This window comes from Balaenoptera musculus, chromosome 14 (assembly GCF_009873245.2).
Source record: "Balaenoptera musculus isolate JJ_BM4_2016_0621 chromosome 14, mBalMus1.pri.v3, whole genome shotgun sequence".
Taxonomy (NCBI): domain Eukaryota; kingdom Metazoa; phylum Chordata; class Mammalia; order Artiodactyla; family Balaenopteridae; genus Balaenoptera; species Balaenoptera musculus.
In genome coordinates, this window is record NC_045798.1 from 66,253,376 (window position 1) to 66,275,816 (window position 22,441).

General features: G+C 46.1%; 1 protein-coding gene across 6 annotated transcripts in view; it reads right to left on the reverse strand.

Moving 5' to 3' along the window:
• Window positions 1–22,441, reverse strand: part of MYO5B (myosin VB) — a 367,733-nt gene that overhangs the window by 150,014 nt on the left and 195,278 nt on the right. For all 6 annotated transcript variants that reach the window (XM_036823444.1, XM_036823439.1, XM_036823438.1 and 3 more), the window contains exons 5-7: window positions 12,392–12,548; window positions 3,405–3,548; window positions 1,753–1,834 (exon numbers count right to left, since the gene is read on the reverse strand). In XM_036823444.1, the coding sequence (XP_036679339.1) occupies window positions 1,753–1,834; window positions 3,405–3,548; window positions 12,392–12,548 (383 nt within the window). The remainder of the gene's footprint in view (window positions 1–1,752; window positions 1,835–3,404; window positions 3,549–12,391; window positions 12,549–22,441) is intronic.

Genomic DNA, 22,441 nt, shown 5'->3' on the forward strand with positions numbered 1-22,441 from the left:
CAGTGGCCCTTAACGTGGCCTGCCCTCCTGGTCCCTTGTGACTGTAAGCCAGCATGAGAGCCCCAAGCTGCCAGCTCAGGGCAGTGCCCATCAAACAAGGCTTGTAACATTCACTCCTTGTCCGAGGAGTTTACGACTTCACTGGGGAGAATCAGACCTGCAAGCACAGAACAGCTAGAGTACAGCACAAAACCAGTCTAATGTGTGTCATCCAAGGCTTCCTCCTTTGGGACCTCATTTAACTTGACTTTCCCTGAGCAGCTTCTGACCCACCTCAACTGTGCTTCGCCTTAGCATACCCTTCTTAATCCGTGTTGTAAATGTAAGCGAAGCAAGGGCAGGACCCACAACATTTGGTTCAACACCGCATCCCCAGGGCCTAATTTGCCTGCATGGGGTTTAATGAATGAACGGAGGAGCCAGTGCTAAACTGCATGGCACAGGCACTGAGTGCCACCAGAATCCATATGCAAGTAAAGCAGAGAGTGAGGAGGGCAGACCAAGCTTTGAGCTACTTGATGTATTTTACCTACTGGGAGCATAGGCTGGAGTGGTCAGAGGTGGGTCTGGTGACGGGTCCTTAAGATGGTGAGGATTTGGCTCTGGGACAGTAAAGCCTCAGAAGTCTACTTCTCTCACAGTTGCGCAACAGCCAACTAACCTCTGTCTAGACACACAGTTGCACAAAAGCCAATTAACCTCTGTCTAGACACCCAGCTCTGTACACCATCTGCTAGTACTGGACCTACCCACACCTCCCAGAAATACAGATGACAGGCCAGGCACAGGGAAGCTGCATGGCCCTGAGGCGTGCCCTCACCACACGCATCCACCAGCAGATGGCCTGGAGAACTCAGTGGCAGGACTCAGCCAATATTCCAAGATAGGGCCGCGCACATAGAACGGGGAAGGCTCCAGGCCCGAGGAGCAGAGCTACGTCGGTATGGTGTCAAGAACTAAAGCCTGCTCGCCCTTCTTGCTCTGTCCTGGCTCTCAACTCCACTAGCTCCAAGTCAACAGTCTCCAGGCAGACAACAGTCTCTTAGCGGACAATAATAACAGAAACGGAGGGTGACTGGGACCCCCTGAAAGGCTGTCTTCCCACCTGATGGCAGCAAAACGCTGACGCATGCCCCTGGCACCCCACTCTGGCTGCTCCGCTCTGGCCTCCAGGCTGCAGGGTGGATGTGGGCAAGCTGCCCGCCTGCTTGCGAGGAATCGGGGCACTGCTGCCCAGCTGAGGCTCAGCGGTCCAGTTAAACTCTTTAAGTTCCTCTCTCACCTTCCGTGGGGTCGCCCGGGATTCATCAATATGCCCCTTGAGCCAACCCCGTCTTACCCCTGCTTTATCCTCACCCCCTTCCTTCTTTTTCTTTGTCTCAATCCTTAAATATGACTTAAAACACGTCGGCCACAATTAAGTGATGCGCATTAGCTAAATCTCCAGATCCTCGTGGTTGAGACGCATTCCTCAGGGCGTCTAGAGTGAACACATATTTTTCAAAATAATAATGCGTGTCAATTCACTGGTGCTCTGCAAAAGACTCTTGCACCCCCAGCCTCTTATCCTCTCATTTCCTGTGGGCATGAAACTCACAGAGGGGTGGGACTGTGCCCACAGGTGAGGCAGAGCTAAGAACCCGCGACAGAGGACGCTGAGCCGCGCACACCTTCTCCCTCAGAGCCCCCAGATGCCCCACCTGCAGCAGCAGCAGCCCAGCCCCAGGACGGGCACGCAGCCCGTTTACTTACATAGTGAGAGCTCTTCAAATTCCGGAAGACTGGCAGCCGCACAGAGCTGGTAAAAGATGTGGTAATTCCTCTCATCATCTGCCTGGAGGAGGAAAACAGTTAAGCAGTGTTAAGGGCAGGGACCCCCAAGATTGTCCCCTCGCCCATTCTAATTCCAGGGTGACAGAGGTCAAGGCTTTTCCTTCACGCCTCTGCCACCTTCAATTCCCACCTCCAGGTTTTTCATTCACCGTTATGGGGCCTTCTGCCAACCAGAGGACTTTTACCTCTTGATTTATGCAGAACACAGGGGTTTTCTTTTTCCTCCTCTACAGAACATCACTGCTACCCCACAAGGGACGGCTCGGTGGATCAGCACTCGTCCAGGTAACCGTGCTGCCGGGCTCATGGTGGGCTGACCGTCATTTCCCTGCTGCAGGCTCCCTTTCTCCTCTGGGACGCTTGGAACTAAGTAAAAGCTATGCCCTTGCCCATCATGTCAGGCTGGGATGGTCAGGAGAGGTCCACGACTGAGACAGGACTTCCAGGGGACAATGGGGCCAGACCTGCCTTAAACTGGCGGAGTGGTCGTGGTGGTGATGGGTGGGACGGGGGCTTCAAGAGGCCTAAGCATGGGCAGCAAGGAAGAGGAAAGCCCACAGGGAGTCTGGCCAGAGCCGCGGCCAGCACAGCAGGCTGCTTGCTCTGATGCAGTGAAATGAAGGATGTCAGGTAGTCCAACCAAACCTGGGAGGTGGAGAGAACCGCTCTCGGGGTTGTGAACTGCAATGACCACCACCAAAGGCCAGGGTGGAGGAGGAAGAGGGTCACCAAGAGGCCAAAGAGTAGTTGGGAAGGAGGGGACAAAAGGCGAGCAAAGAAGAACTGAGTCACATGAGAAGCGAGAACTCCATTTATTTGAAAAGGAAATGAAGTAAGCGGTCAAGCAGGTTTTTGTTTTTTTTTAATATAACTTACCAAATAAGATTCCTGGTGAAAGTTGAAATCCACAGACCCTATATGACATTCCCCTGATCACAAGACTCCGAAGTCCACAAAGAACACAACAGTCTTATTCTTCACTGTATCTCTGGTGACTAGCACAGGGCTAGCACATAACAAACAATATATGTTTGTTGACTGAATCTAAAAACAATGCCCTGGGACTTCCCTGGTGATCCAGTAGTTAAGAATCCACCTTCTAATGCAGGGGACGTGGGTTCACTCCCTGGTCAGGGAACTAAGATCCCACATGCCTCAGGGCAACTAAGCCCACACACCTCAACTACTGAGCCCGCACTCCACAACTAGAGAAGCCTGCGTGCCACAACAAAGACCCAGCACAGCCAATAAATAAATAAATAAATACATAGATAGATAGATAAATATTGTGCTTGCATGGTATATGCATGGTATTTATTTATTTAAAAATAAATAAATAAATAAAAATAAAAACAATGCTCACTGAAACATATCAATACTGAGTAAAAATTTTTCAGGTCTGATGCCTATAAATGAATACTTACTAATGAAAAAAAAATGAAAACCGAAAGAACAAGTCTATCCAAATCCAGGTTCAAACAATGAGATGTTCTTTGGGCATAGGGAGCAGAACGTGGAGCGAGTAAAAATCCACGGGAAAAAATACAAGAAGGTCCAGTCACAGGGCTCACCTGAAAGACCACTCTGGACTTCTCCAAAAGGTAGGTCCTCATGTTGGCCCCAATGATGCGGTACCTCTTGTCAAAGCCAATCTGAATGTACTTTCCGAAACGGCTACTGTTGTCATTGCGAGTGGTTTTAGCATTCCCAATGGCCTGTGCAGAACAAACAAACAAAAAGTGTGCACAACATGGCGGGTTTTCTTAAATTTCAGGACAGTATGCTCATGGCGGCACCTCTATTCCCTCCCTCTTCCTTCCTTCTAGAACCTCTCTACTATTAGGATGACAATGGGCCGAGCTAAAAGAAAACAAAACAACTTCATTTTCCTGTTTCCCTTACTCCTAACGATGGCCAATGAGAGTGATGAGTTGACTGATGGTCTCTCTAAAGGGGACTAAACAGCTGGAAGGTGCACCCCATTGACCTTCTTCTCTTCTTCCTTTTCCTACCTGGAATGTGCATGTGATGGCTACAGCTGCAGCAGTCACCTTGGGACCACGAGGGAAAGGTCTAGAGAATCACAGAAACCACTGCTCTGACATCCTTGAGCCACTAAATCAATGCCAGCACCCAAGAGCTCTAGACTTTCTGTGAGAAAAAGGAATCTTCCAGGGCTTAATCCACTTTGATCAGGTCTCCACTAATCAAATGTCAAATATCATTCCCAACTGTTAAATGGTAATTCCTAGAAAGAGACCAAATGTCAAACGCCCCCCTCCCCCCAACACACACATAATCACTAGGACATATCAGGAAGCCATCAACCTCTTGGTACTATTTCTTACACAGCAGCAGGGACACACTTCAAAACACGAGACAATAATGTAAAAGACGAGTGGCTAAATGACTGGTCTCACCGTGTGATTATTCACTTTCTATAAAACATCACATTGCTGATGGGTTGGTAATGAACATACTAATATTGAAACCCCTTTCACATGTTTACTTTTCAGGTGGTTACAACACTTGAAAAATATCCACTGTAATTTTTCAGTTGTCTAGGAAATTTGAGGCACAAAGAGGCTAAAAGAAGATCACGATTTCGGAGGCCCTGAGGGACCCAGCCCAGCCTGGCCTCTCATCACTCTTGCCCTCTGTCTCCAGCCTCTTATGATTCTGAACTTGCTTTTCTTTCTCAAAAGACCTATGTTCTCTCTGCCTCCTCCCCCACCCCCCAAGTTTCACAAACACGGTTCCCTCTGCTGGGAACACTCTCTGCCCATGCTCCCTCCACCTCTTCTTTCTGGTCTCAGTTCAAATGTGGCTTCTTCAGGAAGGCTTACCCTGGCCTCATAAGCGAGGGGAGCTCCCTCACCATGTGTTCTCCCAGGCCTCACTCTGCACGTCCCCTTGTTTCCCTAACCCCCATCTCCACGAGACACCACCCTGTCTCCGTGAGAGCGGGGTGTGCACGTCTGCTTCCCCATGGGACCTCCCGCACTCACTCCAGTGCCCAGCACAGAGCAGGCATTCAAAACATCTGAGTGAATGGAAGCATAGATGAACTTGGGTTTTGGTTTTCTTTCCTGTGAAATAAGAATTTTGAAGTCCTTGTCCTCGAAGGTCACTTGCCTCTGTAGGTCCCTAAAATCTCCTGTTAGGGTCATGAATACATATTTTTTTCTTTTAGGGTTTAAAGTGTATACAGCAACCTATACATCACATATACAGTGTGTACCTCTGTAGGAAAGTGGGGAAAGTGTAACCCCAGTACATTGCATCGCTCTGAAGGGAACCATGGAGCATGGAACACGCCCCTAAGGTCAGGGCGAGGCTGGAGTCTGGCCAAGCTGAAACGACCGTCAAGAGATGACTAATCCGAGGAGTTTACGTCATCACTCATGCCCCTCAGCACCCACCAACCTCATCATCTCAGCAGAGGCTTCACTGCACCCACTTCCAAGAGAGCCCTGATCCTTCAAGGCACCATGTGACAAGCCACTGTCAGACTTCAGGAAGCCTATTCTGTTTGAAAAGTGGCAAGGAGGGCTGTATTCCCTAAAATGCAGGTAAAAGCGATGGTTTCCCAGGCCTCCATCACAAGCTAGGTCCTGGGCTGGGATCCCTTTAGTTTCCCTGAATCCAGACAAGAATCCCAGGGGAGAGGCATTATCAACTTTCCTCATACTTATGGGAAAATTTAGGCTTAGAGAGGGTAAGCAGTGTGCCCAGGGTCACATGGCTGGGAAGTGCCAACACCAAGATATAAATTCAGATATAAATGAGTCCACAGTCTGTGTTCATTCCACTTGGTTTCACAGTCCTTTTCCAACTCTCCAAACTACTCACCACCAGACAGGAGCTGCCACCCATGTGGGTGACTTCTCTCATCTCAAACAGCCAGGTCAAATCAAAGGATAAAGACAAAGACATGAATCCTCACTTTTACCTTTTCATAAGAAAGGGGAGAAAAGCCTTTCAGAGGATGGCAGGGAACCAACTCATTACTCTGACAACCAGTAGATAAGGAATCAAACATCCATCCTAACTTCCCTGTGTAAACTCTATCAGCGTAACTAGTTGGCAAGGAGAAGTTTCTCTTCCTAAACTTATTCCAGTTGATAAATGCAAGAGGAAAAATAGAATGAGAACGTCACCATTTTGTAACTCCTGATGAATTAATAGATCTAGGCATAAGCAATGGCTGCTGACATCACCAAAAGACACCTAAATATTCTGTGCGTCTTGATGGGAATACATAACACCACCAATAAACGGTTCTTGGATTTTAAGAACAAACGAGCAAACAAACAAACCTAAATCTAATCAAGCCTCTAAATTTTACTACCCTTTCAAAGGGTATACAGAGGCCAAAGGAACATGTTAACAACATCAGGAGGGTGCAATCAGCAAAGGCCAGTTTGTGTAAAATTCTAAAGGATTATCTAGTTTCAAACAAAAAAATCTCGATTCCAAAATTTCAAAAAATTCGAATTTTGTCATTTCTAAAATGGCAACAAGAACCGTTACCATATCTGAGATCACTCCTTGTGGTAGCTTAGGGAAAGCTTGCCAACAGTCTAAAGATCACTGCCAAAAGGTCTATCCTCCTTACCTCACTAGGCTGCTTTGAGAAGTGATATAATGGACCTACAAGTACTTTGAAAGTATATAATGGTACCCACAAAGGGAAGGGGTTGTTTGTATTATTACTACCAAACCATAAACTCTACTCTAGGCATGAAGAACTTCCAACTTCTACACGTGTGTGAAGGACCTGCACGTTGTTCTTTATCTTTTAAACCCTTGCTAGGTTTTTTGTTGTTGTTGCTTATTGACTTAGAAAACATTCTGATGCATGAGGAAAACAAATCCAGTTGTTATATATGATAAAAACCCAGGCTTTGACTCTGAGTCCACAATCCAACAAAAGACACAGTTATGATACAAATAGTTAAAATTTGGAAAATGAACAAATGATGTATGCAGGGAATGCATGGAAGAAACTCACATGACCAATAAACATAAGATACTCAACCTCAGTGGAAATCAGAGAAATGTAGACAAAAATGACAGTCCAGAGTGGCAATAACTAAAGAACTTTGATACTATGAAATGATGATGAGGATGTGAGGAAAAAGGAACTCTCATACACTGCTGGTCCAAATGTAAACTGCAACAGCCATTCTTAAGAACAATTTGGCACATCTAGTAAAATTGAACATATATGGACCTAACAATCCAGCAACTGTACTTCTAGATACTACCTAGAGAAACTCACACAAGTGTACAAGTGGGTGTGCAAAAGAATGTTTAATGCAGGCTGTATTTAACAATAAAAAATACAATCTAGGGCTTCCCTGGTGGCGCAGTGGTTGAGAATCTGCCTGCTAATGCAGGGGACACGGGTTCGAGCCCTGGTCTGGGAAGATCCCACATGCCACGGAGCGGCTGGGCCCGTGAGCCACAACTACTGAGCCTGCGCGTCTGGAGCCTGTGCCCCGCAACGGGAGGGGCCGCGATAGTGAAAGGCCCGCGCACCGTGATGAAGAGCGGTCCCCGCACCGCGATGAAGAGTGGCCCCCACTTGCCGCAACTAGAGAAAGCCCTCGCACGAACCGAAGACCCAGCACAACCAAAAATAAATAAATAAATAAAAATAAAAGTAGCTAAAAGGAGGAGGAAATTATTTAAAAAAAAAAAAAAATACAATCTAAATGTCTACCAATAGGAGGAAGAGATAAATAAAATGTGGAATATTCATAAATTGGATGCCAAAAAGCTGTTAAACTAAACTAGAGCATGATACATGGATAAATAAAAAAACAATGAGTGAAAAGCAAGTTGCAAAGTGGTTAACAGAATATGATACCATTTATATGTGATATAAAAGAACTACCTTTTTTCTGGTTTATACATATACAAATATGTAGTAAAGTAAAAATGGACTGCAACAAATCACTTCAATATGATTGGGATTATACAATAACGAGATGCATATCAACCAGTGTGGAAACAGAGAAGGGAGAAATTAGCCCATGCTGGCAGAACAGGAAACGCTTTAAGAAGTGTAAGATGAGGGCTTCCCTGGTGGTGCAGTGGTTGAGAATCTGCCTGCTAATGCAGGGGACACGAGTTCGAGCCCTGGTCTGGGAAGATCCCACATGCCGCGGAGCAGCTGGGCCCGTGAGCCACAATTACTGAGCCTGCGTGTCTGGAGCCTGTGCTCCGCAACAAGAGAGGCCGCGATAGTGAGAGGCCCGCGCACAGCGATGAAGAGTGGTCCCCACTTGCCACAACTAGAGAAAGCCCTCGCACAGAAACGAAGACCCAACATAGCCATAAATTAAAAATAAATAAATAAATAAATAAATAAAAATTAAAAAAAAAAAAAAAAAAGATTGATCGTACCTTTAAAAAAAAAAAAAAAAAAGAAGTGTAAGATGAATTGGATCTTAAAGGGTGAGTAGAATTTTACCAGTGGGGAAGGAAAAGGAATTTTATTTATAAATATAGTGTAGGCAAAGGGAGAGAGGTATGTGAGAGCCCCAACAAATGAGGAATGGCTAGAGTGTGTTGAAACATGAGAGAAAACAAGAGGAGAAGGTAAGGTATGTTGGGGGCGGATTCTTGTATGAATAGGTTAATAGTTGTAGGCCTTCTTGCTTCTTCAGCTTAAAAAAAAAGTCAAACCCTGAAAATTACATAGTAACTGGTCTTAGTTTCTGTCAATTTTGCTCACTGTACCCCTAGCCCCCTTTCTTTCTCCCAGGTTGAGGGGAGTCTCTGGGGCTCCTAGAGTTGTATGCCTGCAGACTCCAGTCAGCCCAAGAAGCCATGTGACCCCTCTGGGCTGGGCTTGGGTTCTGTCCCTGCTCTATCAGTCTCTTGGCTAGCAATATCTTTTTAATCAGTGCAGACTTGTGAACAAATCACTCCCAGGATGCTGACAAGCTCTTAAACAGAATGGGGTCAGAGAGTTCTGGCGCTGACAATAAATCATCCCAATCCACCCCAGCCAATCCCAATCCACCCTCAAGCCACCTTTAATTCAAACAACTGCCACTTAGCGCAGTCCACTGGGAATTCCGCCTCCTCAGACGGCCCTCAACTCTCCGACTCCCTAGGAGGCATCTGCAGCGGCTGGCCTGCAGAAATAATGAGGTGATGACATGACCGTAACTGATTGCTTCGTTGGGAGGTGCCAGCCTTCCCCGGGACAGGACTGGAGCCATCAGTAATCAGCTGTGCCCTGATTAAAACATGACGTGCACTGGTTGTAACCCTCTGAGGAGCCACAAAGCCGACTGGGTTTCCTGACACGAGGGCCCAAGTAAGACTCTGAACTTGTGAAAAGTTGGGTCTTGGCAGAGCAGAAGCTGCTCTTTCTCTGCTTGGCAACACTCTAATTCCACCTAGAGTTCTTCCTGGCAATAATTCTTCCTTCCCATGTTCATGTCCAATATTTCTCTCAAATGTAACACTCAATAACAGCTCAAGGGATAGTCTCTATGATAACAGAACTCTGTACTTGACAGAATGAGCCCTCTGGACTTACCCACATAATTTTCAAAGTACCAATTTGCACAACTGTAGAAATGTAATGTTTTGAGCTCAAACCACTGTAGCATTTGTTTACGTGACATCACGCAAGGTTGGGCTGGGTCATGTACACACTCTCCTTCTCTAGGGGTGTGCATGTTGCTCTCACATTTCTTCCATGCCTCCCCAGCAGTCCACCAGCCTACTCAAGCTATAACAGATACTGAAAACATTAGATCATTTCAGATCACGGTCATTTAATAAACATTCCCAAAGCAGCGACCCAAACAGGTGCACGCCGATGTTCACAGCAGCATTATTCACACTGGCCAAAAGGTGGACACAACCCAACTATCAGCGCAGGAATGGATAAACAAAATGTGATATATACATGCAACAAAATGTTATGCAGCCATTAAAAAAACCCCACAAAGTCCTGATGCATGCTACAACAGGATGAACCTTGGAAACATTATGCTAAGTGAAATCAGCCTGACACAAGAGGACTGATGTCATAGGATTCCACTTGTATGAGAGACACCAAAGAGGCAAATTCACAGGGACAGAAGTTAGAATAGAGGTTACCAGAGGCTGAGTAGAGGGGAGAATAGGACGTTATTGCTGAATGGGTACAGAGTTTCTGTTTGGATGATTAAAAAAAAATTCTGGAAATGGATGGTGGTGATGGTTGCACAACACTGTGAATGTACTTAATACCACTCAACTGCACACTTAAAATGGTTAAGGTGATAAATTTTACATTACGTATGTTTTATTACAACAAAACAATAAAATTAAAAAAAATCATTTCCCCTGTGTCTTGTACCTGCTTAATAATGTGGTGATCTGTCTTCACTAAATTCCTATCTTGGCTAACAAGAACTGTGTTCAGTCACCAGAGATCAAACAGGTTTCTTCCCTTCCCTGTTTTGTCCAGAATAACTACGTACTTTATCTCCAAAAGAAGAGGCACTCTGTGTCTCTGCAATCTTACTACCTAAAAGATGAACTGAATTTTGAAACTCAGAGGCAAAGGAAAAGCTGAAATCCTGGTCTCACTCCCACCTAAGATGAAACGTGATGCTAATCGTAGAGTGCTGTCTTAGCTGCCTCCATTTAAGTGCAGTAGACAGCCCAAGGTGGGGTGTGGACTCAAGTCCATGATCGTCTCCTGAATCCAGGCCATGGCCAGGCCGCCACCTTGGGGCTTAGAATAAATGCTATGAGCAAAGGGGCTACCAACTAAATGTCTGACAAAAGGAAGTTAAATTATGGTAAAACCATCTATTAATGTATGTTTGCAGCCAATAAGTTTGTAAAAAGCTTAATAATATGGGGACAAGGCATATACTATAATATTCAGTGAAAAAGCTGGAAGGAAATATACCAAAATATGGAACAATTATTAGCAGGCTGTAGGATCATGGGGGATTATTCCCTTTTCTTCCATATTTTCCAGTGACTCCTTCCTACCTTTTTAATATTTATTCAATAAATGGTTCTCAAACAGGTGTAGGACCCAGATCCGCAGCATCAGGATCACCTAGGAACTTGTGAGAAATGCAGATTCTCAGGCCCTTCTGAACCAGAAACTCTGGGGGTGGTGCCCAGCTACCTGCTTTAACAAGGCCTCCAGGCGATTCTGATGCACAGTCAAGTTTAAGAACAACTGTAATCTAATAAAAGTGTTTTTTTGTTTGTTTTTATCTGTTTGGTAAAAATGCCTTCAACTGTATTGACCATTTCCCAATTCATACAAGAGCAGATACCAAAACTTGCTTTTGTCTAATTCTTAGTGAACACAGTGTGTCTGATTACTCAGCAGAGAGTAAAAGTTCTCTGGATAATGCAACTCTGTAGGCAGGAGAGTTTGCGTGGATAATCGACGAGCTCCTATGAACTGAGACTCAATTTACTCCTGCACTTGGTAAAGGAAGAGGGAGAGAGAGGGGACCTGGGAAGGTCCAGGCAGGTTCTTGTTCCCCCAGCTCCAAAATAATCTGAAGGACCAACCACACTGGTGCTTTGTGTCGTAATCGACGGGGCTCAAGGCTGTGCAGACAAACCTGATGCTGTTTTGGCAGCTTTTGGCCTCAACCGAATTTCCTCTTATTGAAACAAAGGGGCTGTTCGGGGCTGGCAGAAGGGCCTACTCCTACCAGACTGCAGCCCAGACAATAATGAAGAGCCTCAGCTTCAAAGGCAGGAAATCAAAGCTGGCTCAGGGACTGTGCAGCCATTTAGCTCAACTCCATGAGAATGAAGCTTTTATAAGGAACGGAAGAAAAAGAGAAATGGAGTTCTGACCCTATAACATGGTTTACTATAGCTAGACCCAAGGTTTTGGAAATATCTCTGGCCCTGCACTTGCATCGGCCGCTCTGAGGCCACCCAGCTGGGAGGTAGGGGTGGTGAAGAGACAGGCAAGACCTGTCCATGCCAACAAAGGTAACATTTTCTGAGGATCTTCAACAGATTCTGTGTCGTCACATAGCTTTTGACTCTATCTCCCCACCCAAAGATAAAGCGTCCAAATATTTTTTGGGAAAAAGGGGAATCTTTTATCTAGGCCTCCTCACCGCCATGAAGACTGCCCTCCTGATTCAGCAGACCTTCATAGCATCAGATGGTTTTGGTGGGACACTGATTTGCTGACACAGGATGGCAGCAGGGGGGAGGAACACAGCAGAGATGGCTGTAGATGGGGGAGGACTGTCACAACAGTATTCAGCAGAGTCAAGGAACAAGGAAAACATGAAGAGGTCACTCTATCCAATATTGGGGACCTGGGCTACCAGGTCAGAATATTCCCACATCTGTGGTTTTAGGCACACCTCTGAAATTCTTCCCTCAGCAGTGGACAATGGGTTCTTGGGGAGAGGCACGAATGCTGACCACGTGAGTGGCTTCCAAGAACTCTGTGATCGGCCACGCGAGGCCGGACGCTCAGCAGTCTTAGTGCCAGCAGAAGGGACTCCAGCCAAGAAGGCCAAGGACATTTGCATGGCTTTACCTCCATGATGGGACTGGACGCCAGGACCTTCTCTTCGATGTTGGTGTCACTGGCCGAGCCACTAACCGTGGCGAAATAGCGCATGGCGTACTTGGCCGACACGGTCTTGCCGGCTCCAGACTCCCCGCTGACTATGATGGACTGGTTCTTCTCATCTCTGCAAAGGAAAAAGCCTCGGTCAGTCGCTGGCCGTGGAAAGGCATGGTCGCCTTCCAATGACACTGTCGCCTTCCAGTGACACTGTTGACAAGGGCCCGAACCCAATCAGGAGCATCTTTCCCTCGTTTAGGAGTAAATGTGAGGGGCAGCATAAAAATAGCCCACCTTCCTTCATACGCTTGCTTGCACAAGATCTGAAAGTGGGAGAAAGAAGCTCTGAGAAGGGCTTACAAATCCTATTTTATGACCTGAGGGAACGAGGATGTAGCCGTCGGGTCACTCTCCCAAGCTCTCTCTGGAGGCAGTACCCCACAGACCACTCCCTTACACAGACATCCCCTGAGAACTTACATAAATATACACTTTCAGTTACATAATCTCGCCTTTCTGTTACATGCCCATCTTGTGCCACTTTCTTCAAGAGCAAGGTTCTTTTCTTCTCCTCTTGTATTTGAGCCTAGCATGCCAGCAGACACAGTTCTGAACATTTTTGTTCATGTAGATCTATCACAAAGGGCATGCTACTAACCACCAGGCTGATCTTGCCTCAAGTTTCCCAGAAATTAGATAAAACAGCTATCGATTGCAATAAGAGGGAGTTCAGTCAAACTAAATGGGAGGCAGAGAGTAGATACTCTACATCAGATAAAATGTATCTGTATGTATCCCTTCGAGACAGATACAAGACAGACAAGTAATGGAAAACGCAGCCTATCTGGTCTCCAAGGAACATGGATGTCCAAGCAGGGAGTAAGAACAAACATCTGGGCCACGAGTTTGGGGAACGAATTGCTTGCAAGAGCTATACTCAGCCATCTACCTCCAGCCCACAAATGCACTGCCAGGAGGACGGCAGGCACTTCGCTTTCAATCTGCAGTACCTTTAACAGTGCCTGGCATAGAGAATACACCCGAGATAAAATATTATGCTGGAGGAGAAGCCAACTTAGGGATCAACCAGCCCTCTTCCTTTCCAGGTGAAGAAACCGAGAAGTGTGAAGTCAGGTTTAGAACACAGGTCTCCTGGCACCAGCCCAGTACTCCTAACACCAGCTCCTGTGGCTTCCTGGGCAGGGCTGGCTACAGAAAGAACGGCCTGCCCCACCTTGGTAATTATCAGCACAGGTAGATTGTACCTGATCAGCACAGGTGGGTGAATGTTGGCCCTGCTTCTGGGCCAACAGCTGAGAAGCTGAAAAAGTGGTGTGATGACACGGATGTCAACTAGAGGTGAACTAGAAAGACAGACAAGAACCGGTTTGAAAGGGGGGACCCCGGGGGAGAGTCAGGTGCAGTAGCTGGGCTGAAGAAACCTTAACCTTCAGCTGCTCTTCAAGGTCAGCAACGAGCTGAGCAGTCTCAGCTCACATACACCATCATTAAGTGGAGAGGGACCTGAGTGAATACAGGTGGCTAGTAGATGCTATTGAGAGGATGAAGCTGAAAAAATTATCTTTCAAATAGGCTATACAACCAATTACCTGAAAAGTTACATAGAATCTCACCTAGTATTTGGAGGATGGAATAAGAAGTGGCTTTCGGAGAGCCCTTGTAGCTCTAGGATACCACGGTCATGAGAGTGTGTTTCTCCTCTCCTTGGTTCTGTGAAAACCTCATATTGAAAGGTGGCCTCTGAAGAAGCCTGTGGATGCCTACAGTTCCCATTCTCACTTGTTGTTTAAATTTGATATGACATCCACTGGACCCTGGGGACCAGGACAGGTATCACCCCTCCTCTTCTCAATACCATCATAATCAACTCCTTAGAGAACTGCTCAGAAGCACAACCATCCCCAGTGACTAAGGGTCTAACAAGCTGGGCTTTAGACCTATGAAAGAGAACAAAGTTTGATGCCACCTTTAAAACCACCTGAATCTGCAACAAGGAGAACTAAATTGTAGGAGCCATACCCAAAAGTTTGGAGTTTTGCTCAAAGTCTGTATGTTTAACCTAAAAAGGATGAGCACAGGTTGTGTCTAAGACTTAGTCCTCTTCAGAGAACCACATCAAATGGGGAGGTATATACTGTCCAAAGAACTTAATAAGGATCCCTGGGAGCAATATGTGGATGCCAGGAGAGAATTAATCAGATTGGTGGGGGGCTGGGGGTCGTGAGTGCTGCCAGGCTCCCTGCGGCAACACAGCACACAGAGGGAACTGAACTGCGAAGAGACCTAGATAACATACTACATCTGGCACAAAAAAGGTGGTACAGACCAGTGACACCTGTCACTTTTCACTTGCTGTGTCAAGATGGGCATTGCCCTGTGCATCACTGGGAAATGAGTGAAAAGTCACACACTGCTCAGGAAAGAGAATGACTCATACAAGTGGCAGAAAATTTTGAGGACCAAGCAGGCTATTCCAAGTGTAGGTGGCCAGAAAGGCAAAAAGGCAGGGCTACTTCACGTGACAACAAAGTGTCAGGACCTCACAAAGAGAGGGAATCAAGGCAGGGAAACAAAAAACTGGCAGGACATGGAAGCTAACTTTGGTGTTTTGATGAAAATGCATATACGTGGCCAAACTATTATCAGGGGTTATAAACATCCCCAAGTGTTTCAAATCTTTACACTCGAGGCTCTTGGGCATGAGGGAGTCTGGGCAACGACCATTAGTGCTAACTCCCACCTAATTTGGTGGATAGTCAAATTGATGCTGATAAGACTAAAGTCAGGGAAATTCAACTCTTCTTAGACCAACAAGGCCCTTTTAACAACTCCCCTTACTGAGACCAACTTAAAATATTTTTTAAAATTGATGATTTTTATTTAGTTTCACTGCACTTCTGCACATCCTACCTACGCCCATTCTTAGTCTACTACATGGCCGGGTGCACATGACGTATCTGTACACTATTTGTAACGGCCCATAAGCTGGCCTTGGGGATGATGTGTAACAGCATCTTCAGTCTGTTCTACCCATATTAGCTTTGCTTCCTACTCAACTAGAGAACACAAGACCAGAATACGGGTAGTAAAAACAAACTTGACTTTGAAGCTCACGTGCACTGGTTAGCTGTCTGACTTTGGACAAGGGAGTTGACCTCCTGACCCTCAGATTATCTCAGTCCAGTCTCTTATGACTTTGATCCCCAACCATGCTCATGCTCTTCTAGGTGGTCACCTTGACTTAGGGACCTAGGTCTCTAATTCAACCTAACATTCCTGCCAGATTAAATGTCTAAAGCACAGCTCTAATCACGCTCTCCCTGCTCAAAAAAAGTTAACTACTCATCGCTTACCGAATCAAGTCCAAACTCCTTAGTTGAACCCCTCCACAATGCACATCCCAACGCTAAAGCCCTTGATAAGCGTCGGCAGACTATGGTGCTAAGAACAGAACACCGGGCTTTTGGTCTAAGGATCTTGTCTAAGTCCTGGTTCAGCCATCAAGCCATCAGCAGGCTCTTTGTAAGCCTTAACCACATTACAGAGGATACCCCCATCTTACAGATTTGCTGCAAGATTATATGAAACGATCTCTACACTTTGTATAAGATGAGGGTATTATAGTCCAGACAAAATGAGCTACGCGTCAGTCTCTGAAACTGCACACTTTCCCAGCACTGCCATTTATGGTTTTCCCCCTACCTGAAATCACCTTCAACATACACCCTTCTACTGAAGTCCGACCTGTCTCAGGCAGCCCAGCAGGCAATTATTTCTCTGCCTTCTAAAGTCTCACGTCATTTGCTTTGTGCCACTTGTGAGGCATTGTCACCTCTCATCCCATATTGATGTCAGGCCCTGTGTGGTCATTTTACTTGCTGTGTGACCTTGGGTCACTTCTTTTCTCTGGGCCTCTGTCTTTTCATCTTGTCAAGTACAAGGTTGTGACATGGACTCCCCCAGTGATTTAATCTGTCTCTGACATTCGATGATTCCGTGATCAAAATTGTAACAGGAAGAGTGGGTGGGGAAAAGCTCTCAGTTTCAAACTTCCATTACTTAGGGCTGGTTGTGGGGGAGATATTTATGAGCATGGAATTCTACCCAGTGTCCTTCAAAAACACAACCAAGGTATGGCTCCATCCATTCGGCCCAGTTACAGACATGGCTTAGCTGACAACTTGGGTCCATGTGCTTTTCAGTCGGTCCTTTTCTCCTGAGCCCAGTGAGGTTCCCTTTACAGGCATTCCTTGGAGATATCGCAGGTTCGTTTCCAGACCACCACAATAAGGCAAATATCCCAATAAAGAGAATATCACAGTAAAGCGTCACATGAATTTTTTGGTTTCCCAGTACACGTAAGTTATGTTTACACTATACTGTAGTCTATTAAGTGCACAATGGCATTATGTCTAAAAAAAACAATGTACATACCTTAATTTAAAAATACTTCATTGCAAAAAAAAAATGCTAACCACCATCTGAGCCTTCAGCCAGCTGTAATCTTTTTGCTTGGGGGGGCGTCCTGCTGCTGACTGGTCAGAGTGGTGGTGCTGAAGGCTGGGACAGCTGTGACCGTTTCTTAAAACAAGACCACAGTGCAGTTTGCTGCAGCGACTGACTCCTCCTTTCACTTGAACACTCAGAGCCATTGTAGGGTTATTAATTGGCCTAAGTTCAATATAGTGTCTTGGAAAAAAATAAAAAATAAAAATAAGCTGTGACAAAGTGAGAGAGTGGCATGGACATATATACACTACCAAACGTAAAATAGATAGCTAGTGGGAAGCAGCCGTATAGCACAGGGAGATCAGCTCGGTGCTTTGTGACCACCTAGAGGGGTGGGATAGGGAGGGAGGGAGGGAGGGAGACGTGAGAGGGAAGAGATATGGGAACATATGTCTATGCATAACTGATTCACTTTGTTATAAAGCAGAAACTAACACACCATTGTAAAGCAATTATACTCCAATAAAGATGTTAAAAAAAAAAAAAACAGAGGGAAGAAGGAAGGGGGGAGGGGCAAGTTAGGGGAAAAATAAAAAAATATTGTGTCTCAGGAAATAGGGAGGCCCGAGGAGAGGGGGAGAGATGGGGGAACGGCTGGTTGGAGGAACAGGCAGAACACACAAAACATTTATCAATTAACTTCACCCTCTTACATGGGTGTGGTTCGTAGCACCCCAAAACAATTACAATGGTAACATCAAAGATCATTGATCGCAGATCATGGTAACAAATAGAATAACTGTGAAAAAGTTTGAAATACTGCAAGAATTACCAAAATGTGACACAGAGATTTGAAGTGAGTAAATGCTATTGGAAAAATGGTGCCAATAGACTTGCTTGACACAGGGTTGCCAAGAACCTTCAGTTTGTAAAAAAAAAAAAAAGGCATTATCTGTGAAGCACAATACAGCAAAGGGCAATAAAACAAGGTCTGCCTGTATTTAGAAAACTTAACCCATGGCCATGGCATTTCATACCGTGAAATACCAGCCGTTACTCAGGCCCAGGCTGTCTTCAGGAAGGCAGCACCACCCTAAGCAGGAAAAGCCCCTTGAAGGCCTGTGCGTCAGGCAAGAGCACAGGACTCCCGGTCAGGTACCAGCCACTCTCCAGCTTCCAGGTAAAACACCAGTAACCAACACGTGCACCACAGACTCTCCCTGGTTCACACTGGATCCCTGTCTGTGACATCTGAGAGGCGGGATTTAATTGCTGCTAAACGACCTGCTCTTCTGGTAGAAGTTTCCCACCAAATCACTGCAGCACTTGAAGCTCCCTGAGCAAGGCCAACCTCTCTCCCCATCCCCATTTTTGGAGAGTGGAAAAGGTGGCTGTCCAGGCACCTGAGGTCCACACTGCAGAGCACTGATCAGCAGGGAGACGCTGCGGGAACTGCGGGGACACCCCGCTGAAGTGTTGTCTTGTTTGGGTTTCCTGCAGAGAATAATTCATCACCCGTGGCCTCCCCATCAGCAATGCGCACACAGAACCATCAGGAAAGCACTGCTTCAGCCGATTCTGACTGAGAGAAGCCCCGGCTGTGACAATGAGGCCAGGCCCTCCACCTGTGGACGGGTGTGGCACCACCATCCTCCCACCTGGAACCCCCTGTTCTAACTGCCACAGTGCGTCCACACATCAGTCACTGAACTGAGAGCTCCCGGAGGGCGGGCACTTGCTTTAACCTTGAACCTGCAGGGTTCCTGGGGCCGAAGCCTCACTGTCACTTCCCGTGCCCTGACCCATGCCTTCTCTGTGTAAGTGGCACCAGCCTCCACTCACCACCGTGCCCCGACCCAGGCCTTCTCTGTGTAAGTGGCACCAGCCTCCACTCACCCACTTCAGCCAGAAACCTGGGAGTGACTGTGGATTCCTCCCTTTCCCTCCAGCCAGCATGCCCTATTGAATTCACCTCCCAGTACAGACGGCTCTCTTCTCTGGACCTCCTAGTCCCAGCCATCATCATCTCTGACAAGCATTGCAATAGCAGCTTTCTAACCCTCACTGTCATCCTTCTGTAAGGCAACCTTTTTATATGACCTTTTGTCGTGAATATTGGATCAAACCTCTCCTCCTGCTTTAAGCCGTCCAATGGCACCCCTCTGCTTCCAAGATCCCAGCTCTGGGATCATGTTCAATGCCCTCCGTGAACCAGCACCTCTCTTTCCAGCTTTATCACGTGCCACTCTTCTCTTTGTTCACGACGCTCAAGCGACACAGGGCTTGTTTCTTTATTCCTTTCTACTTTACAGCTGTCTGAAGCTATTCCAGTTCAAACTTATTTTCCCTTCTTTGACCTCACAACTCTTAATGCCTGGTACTCAATCATATTCTGAGGGCGGCTCATGCCTTACTACTTTTCATTGTAATTAATGACCACCACCTACTCACATCATGCTCGAATGGTGTACAAAACTCTTGGCCATGTTATCTCTTGCTTAGGACTCATGAGACTATTGGTGCCAGACTTCTCATTTTAAAGAGGATAAAGCTGAAGTTTGGAAAGGCCGAGTGATCTTCCCGGAGCTCTCAGCTAGTAAGACACCAAGTACAAACTTGAACACAGGCTTCCTTACCCCTGTACAATTTCCCACTGGGTTATGCTGTGACATCTCTGTATCACCATTACCGCCCCTTCGTGTATAATCAAGCATCCATTAGTGAACCCCCCTAACAAATCTAGCCTCGGTTAAGACATTAGACATGAACCAGGTGTCCTCAGTGCTGGTTGGCTTAGCATCAAGGCCTCAGCTAAAACATCACTTCTTCAGAAGCCCTTCCCTGACCACCCTACTTTCATAGCATTCAGCATACAATTTACTAATACTTTACTGATCTACTTAGTAGTCCTTCTACCGTTGTCTTCCTCACTAGATGGTAAGTTCCATGACGGCCAATCTCAGATGCAGGGCTTGGATGGGCAGGCCAGCACCTGGATTGCGTCAAGAAAAGAGCCCTAGTAAGGGCTGTCATGTATGGTGGTCTATATAGGCTGAGGCCAGGGTCTGGTGCCCCCTAGACATGTGCAACTTACTGCCTGCAAACCAAACTTGGTGGTTCCTGCCCTGAGTTCAGTTTCCCCAGCTCACCCATGGGAAGGGGGCTGACAGCAGGGGCCTCAAGCCTCAGGCAGGTGCGACTCTCTTTCCCCGGATTGGGCACTCCCTGAGAGAGGTGAAGAGGTGGGAACAAAACCCACTAAAAACCCGGACACACAGTGGAGGTGCAAAACAGGAGGGAGGAAAAGCCTGGCTAAGGCGCAGTAGGAAGGATGCCCTGTTTCTGAACACACCATTAAGTCCCTGCATCGTTTCTTCCCCAGTAACAAATCATCTGAAAATTTAGGTGTGTCAGTAGAATATATTCTATTCACTAATGGGATAATCAATCTACTGTCTCTTGCCTGTCTATATCTGTCTAGTCTCTAATGATATTTTCAACATCATCATCACAATGCAGGCCATCTACTATGGTTAAAAAAGAAAAAGAACTGCACCAGAGAATGGGGATACAAAGAATTTTTAATCAAGAATTTCTGTTGAACAAAGATATTTGTGTCAGTATCAGGGACAGAGTTAATAACTGGGACACAGACTAAGAAAACAATGAAAATGAATCTTAGAAGCAATGCCAACTAAAAAAGAATGACAGTACTATATATGATATGACACTTTCTCTAGAAACTCAACAAGAAAAAAGAAACATGATGCTTAGGGATACAAACACAACTATATTAATACAAAATGATATCAAAACCCCATTAGAATGGGGGAAGTCATGTAACGCCAGGTAGAAGGCAGAATCAGATTGGCGGAAATAAAACTGGGTTCTGTGGGGAGGGAAAAGTAAGGTTTGGGGACAGAGATAGGTTAGGATGGAGGTAAAGTTAGGTGAGAAGGATACAGAAAATTACACTGAGGCAGTTTTGGGCTCAAAACAGAGTCATACAGTTACAGTCAGTCTAAAGTTAAAGATTTCCTCTCAAGGTTGGGGCACTAGAAAGAACAGTCCTGCTGTGAGAAGGGGCTGGGCAAGAAAGCACCAAGCTAGAGATTCTATGAAGACTGCCAACAAGAAAGCCTGGCTCAAAGTGGGAAGGACGACATATGTCCTGGCCAGCTAGAGGGAGGGCACCTATGTGAGGGGTCCTCCGGGCTCACGGCCCAAGCAGGCCCTGGGTTCTAGGTGTGAGGGAGGCAGACAAGCATCCCTGAGCACCTCTGCCATCAGGCACTAATGTCCTACACTGCCACCCTCCCAGGTAGTGTTGTGTGCTCACAGCCCAGAACTCAAGCCATTCAAGAAGGCTGCCATAAATATTCATGGAAAACTGCTTAACGGGTAGTTAACAGTCAGAGCCCTAAGTGTCTACTCAGTAAGATGAAACTGAACCTTCTTACAGTGCAGGAGCTAAGTACTTAGTGCATTTCATATCCAAGTATCATTTTTCCACTTCAATTTCACAGTGGCCTTCCGAGTGCTAAGTTCTATTTATAAACCTCCTAGGTGTACTGTGATACAGGTAGTAGCAAAATGAATCCATCTCCTTCCACTTACTCGCTGTTCCCAGGAGAGGCTGTCTCCTCTCAGATGAGAACGCATCACAGAAAGAACCTCTGGGAACTCAGTCAAGCCCACCCCTCCCTGGAAGATAAGCAGGGCAGAGTGAGACAAACTGGGTGGGGGGCTCCTTGGTGTGAATGGGGATGTGCCAACTTCTCCGCTTTTAAACTAAAGGGCTGGAAGATGATCCTTAAGACCTCCTGCTATTCCTGAACTCTGTGATTCCAGATCCAGGTTATAGTTGAGCTGTGCGATACTCCATATCAACTGCAGCTACCCGCTAATTTTGAAAATATACCTTGAAACTCAGAAATCTGTGGGTTTAGATGAAGGTGAGCAACAGAGGCAAATGTTTCCTGTGATTTTATACTTTACAGAATTATTTTGTTTAATGTTATCATTAGCTGGGGGTAAACTATGATATACACATATTTGTACCCTACAGTACCAAATAAACACTTTTCAAGCTCTATTTCATTTGGTGCTGGAAACTGTTCTGCAGTGAAGGAACACATTCAAGCAATACTCAGGTAAAAAGGCTTCTCGTTGGTCAGTAGTCCAGCTAGTTGGTATCTGAAGCCAGGTGCATCTGAGCACCTCAGTCTAAAGCTCATTCTCTTTCTCTACACTGCACTCTCTCTGCCAAGCTACCAGTAAGATACAAGGTCTTTTACGATTTCTCTTACAGATACTGCCTCATCCATTCATCTTTTAAATGTAGGGCATCCCTGCAAGTCAATTTCAGCATCTCCTCTCATTTCTCCAGGTTGCCTCTAACGTGATCTCATCCTTCCTTATGACTACAACTGCCACCCAAAAGTTGTCCACACTCAGATATATCTCCCCAACCCAGCTGTCTCCCAAGAGCCAAGCACATATGCACAACTGCCCTCTGGACAATGATACTCATCCTTTCTCTCCGGGATT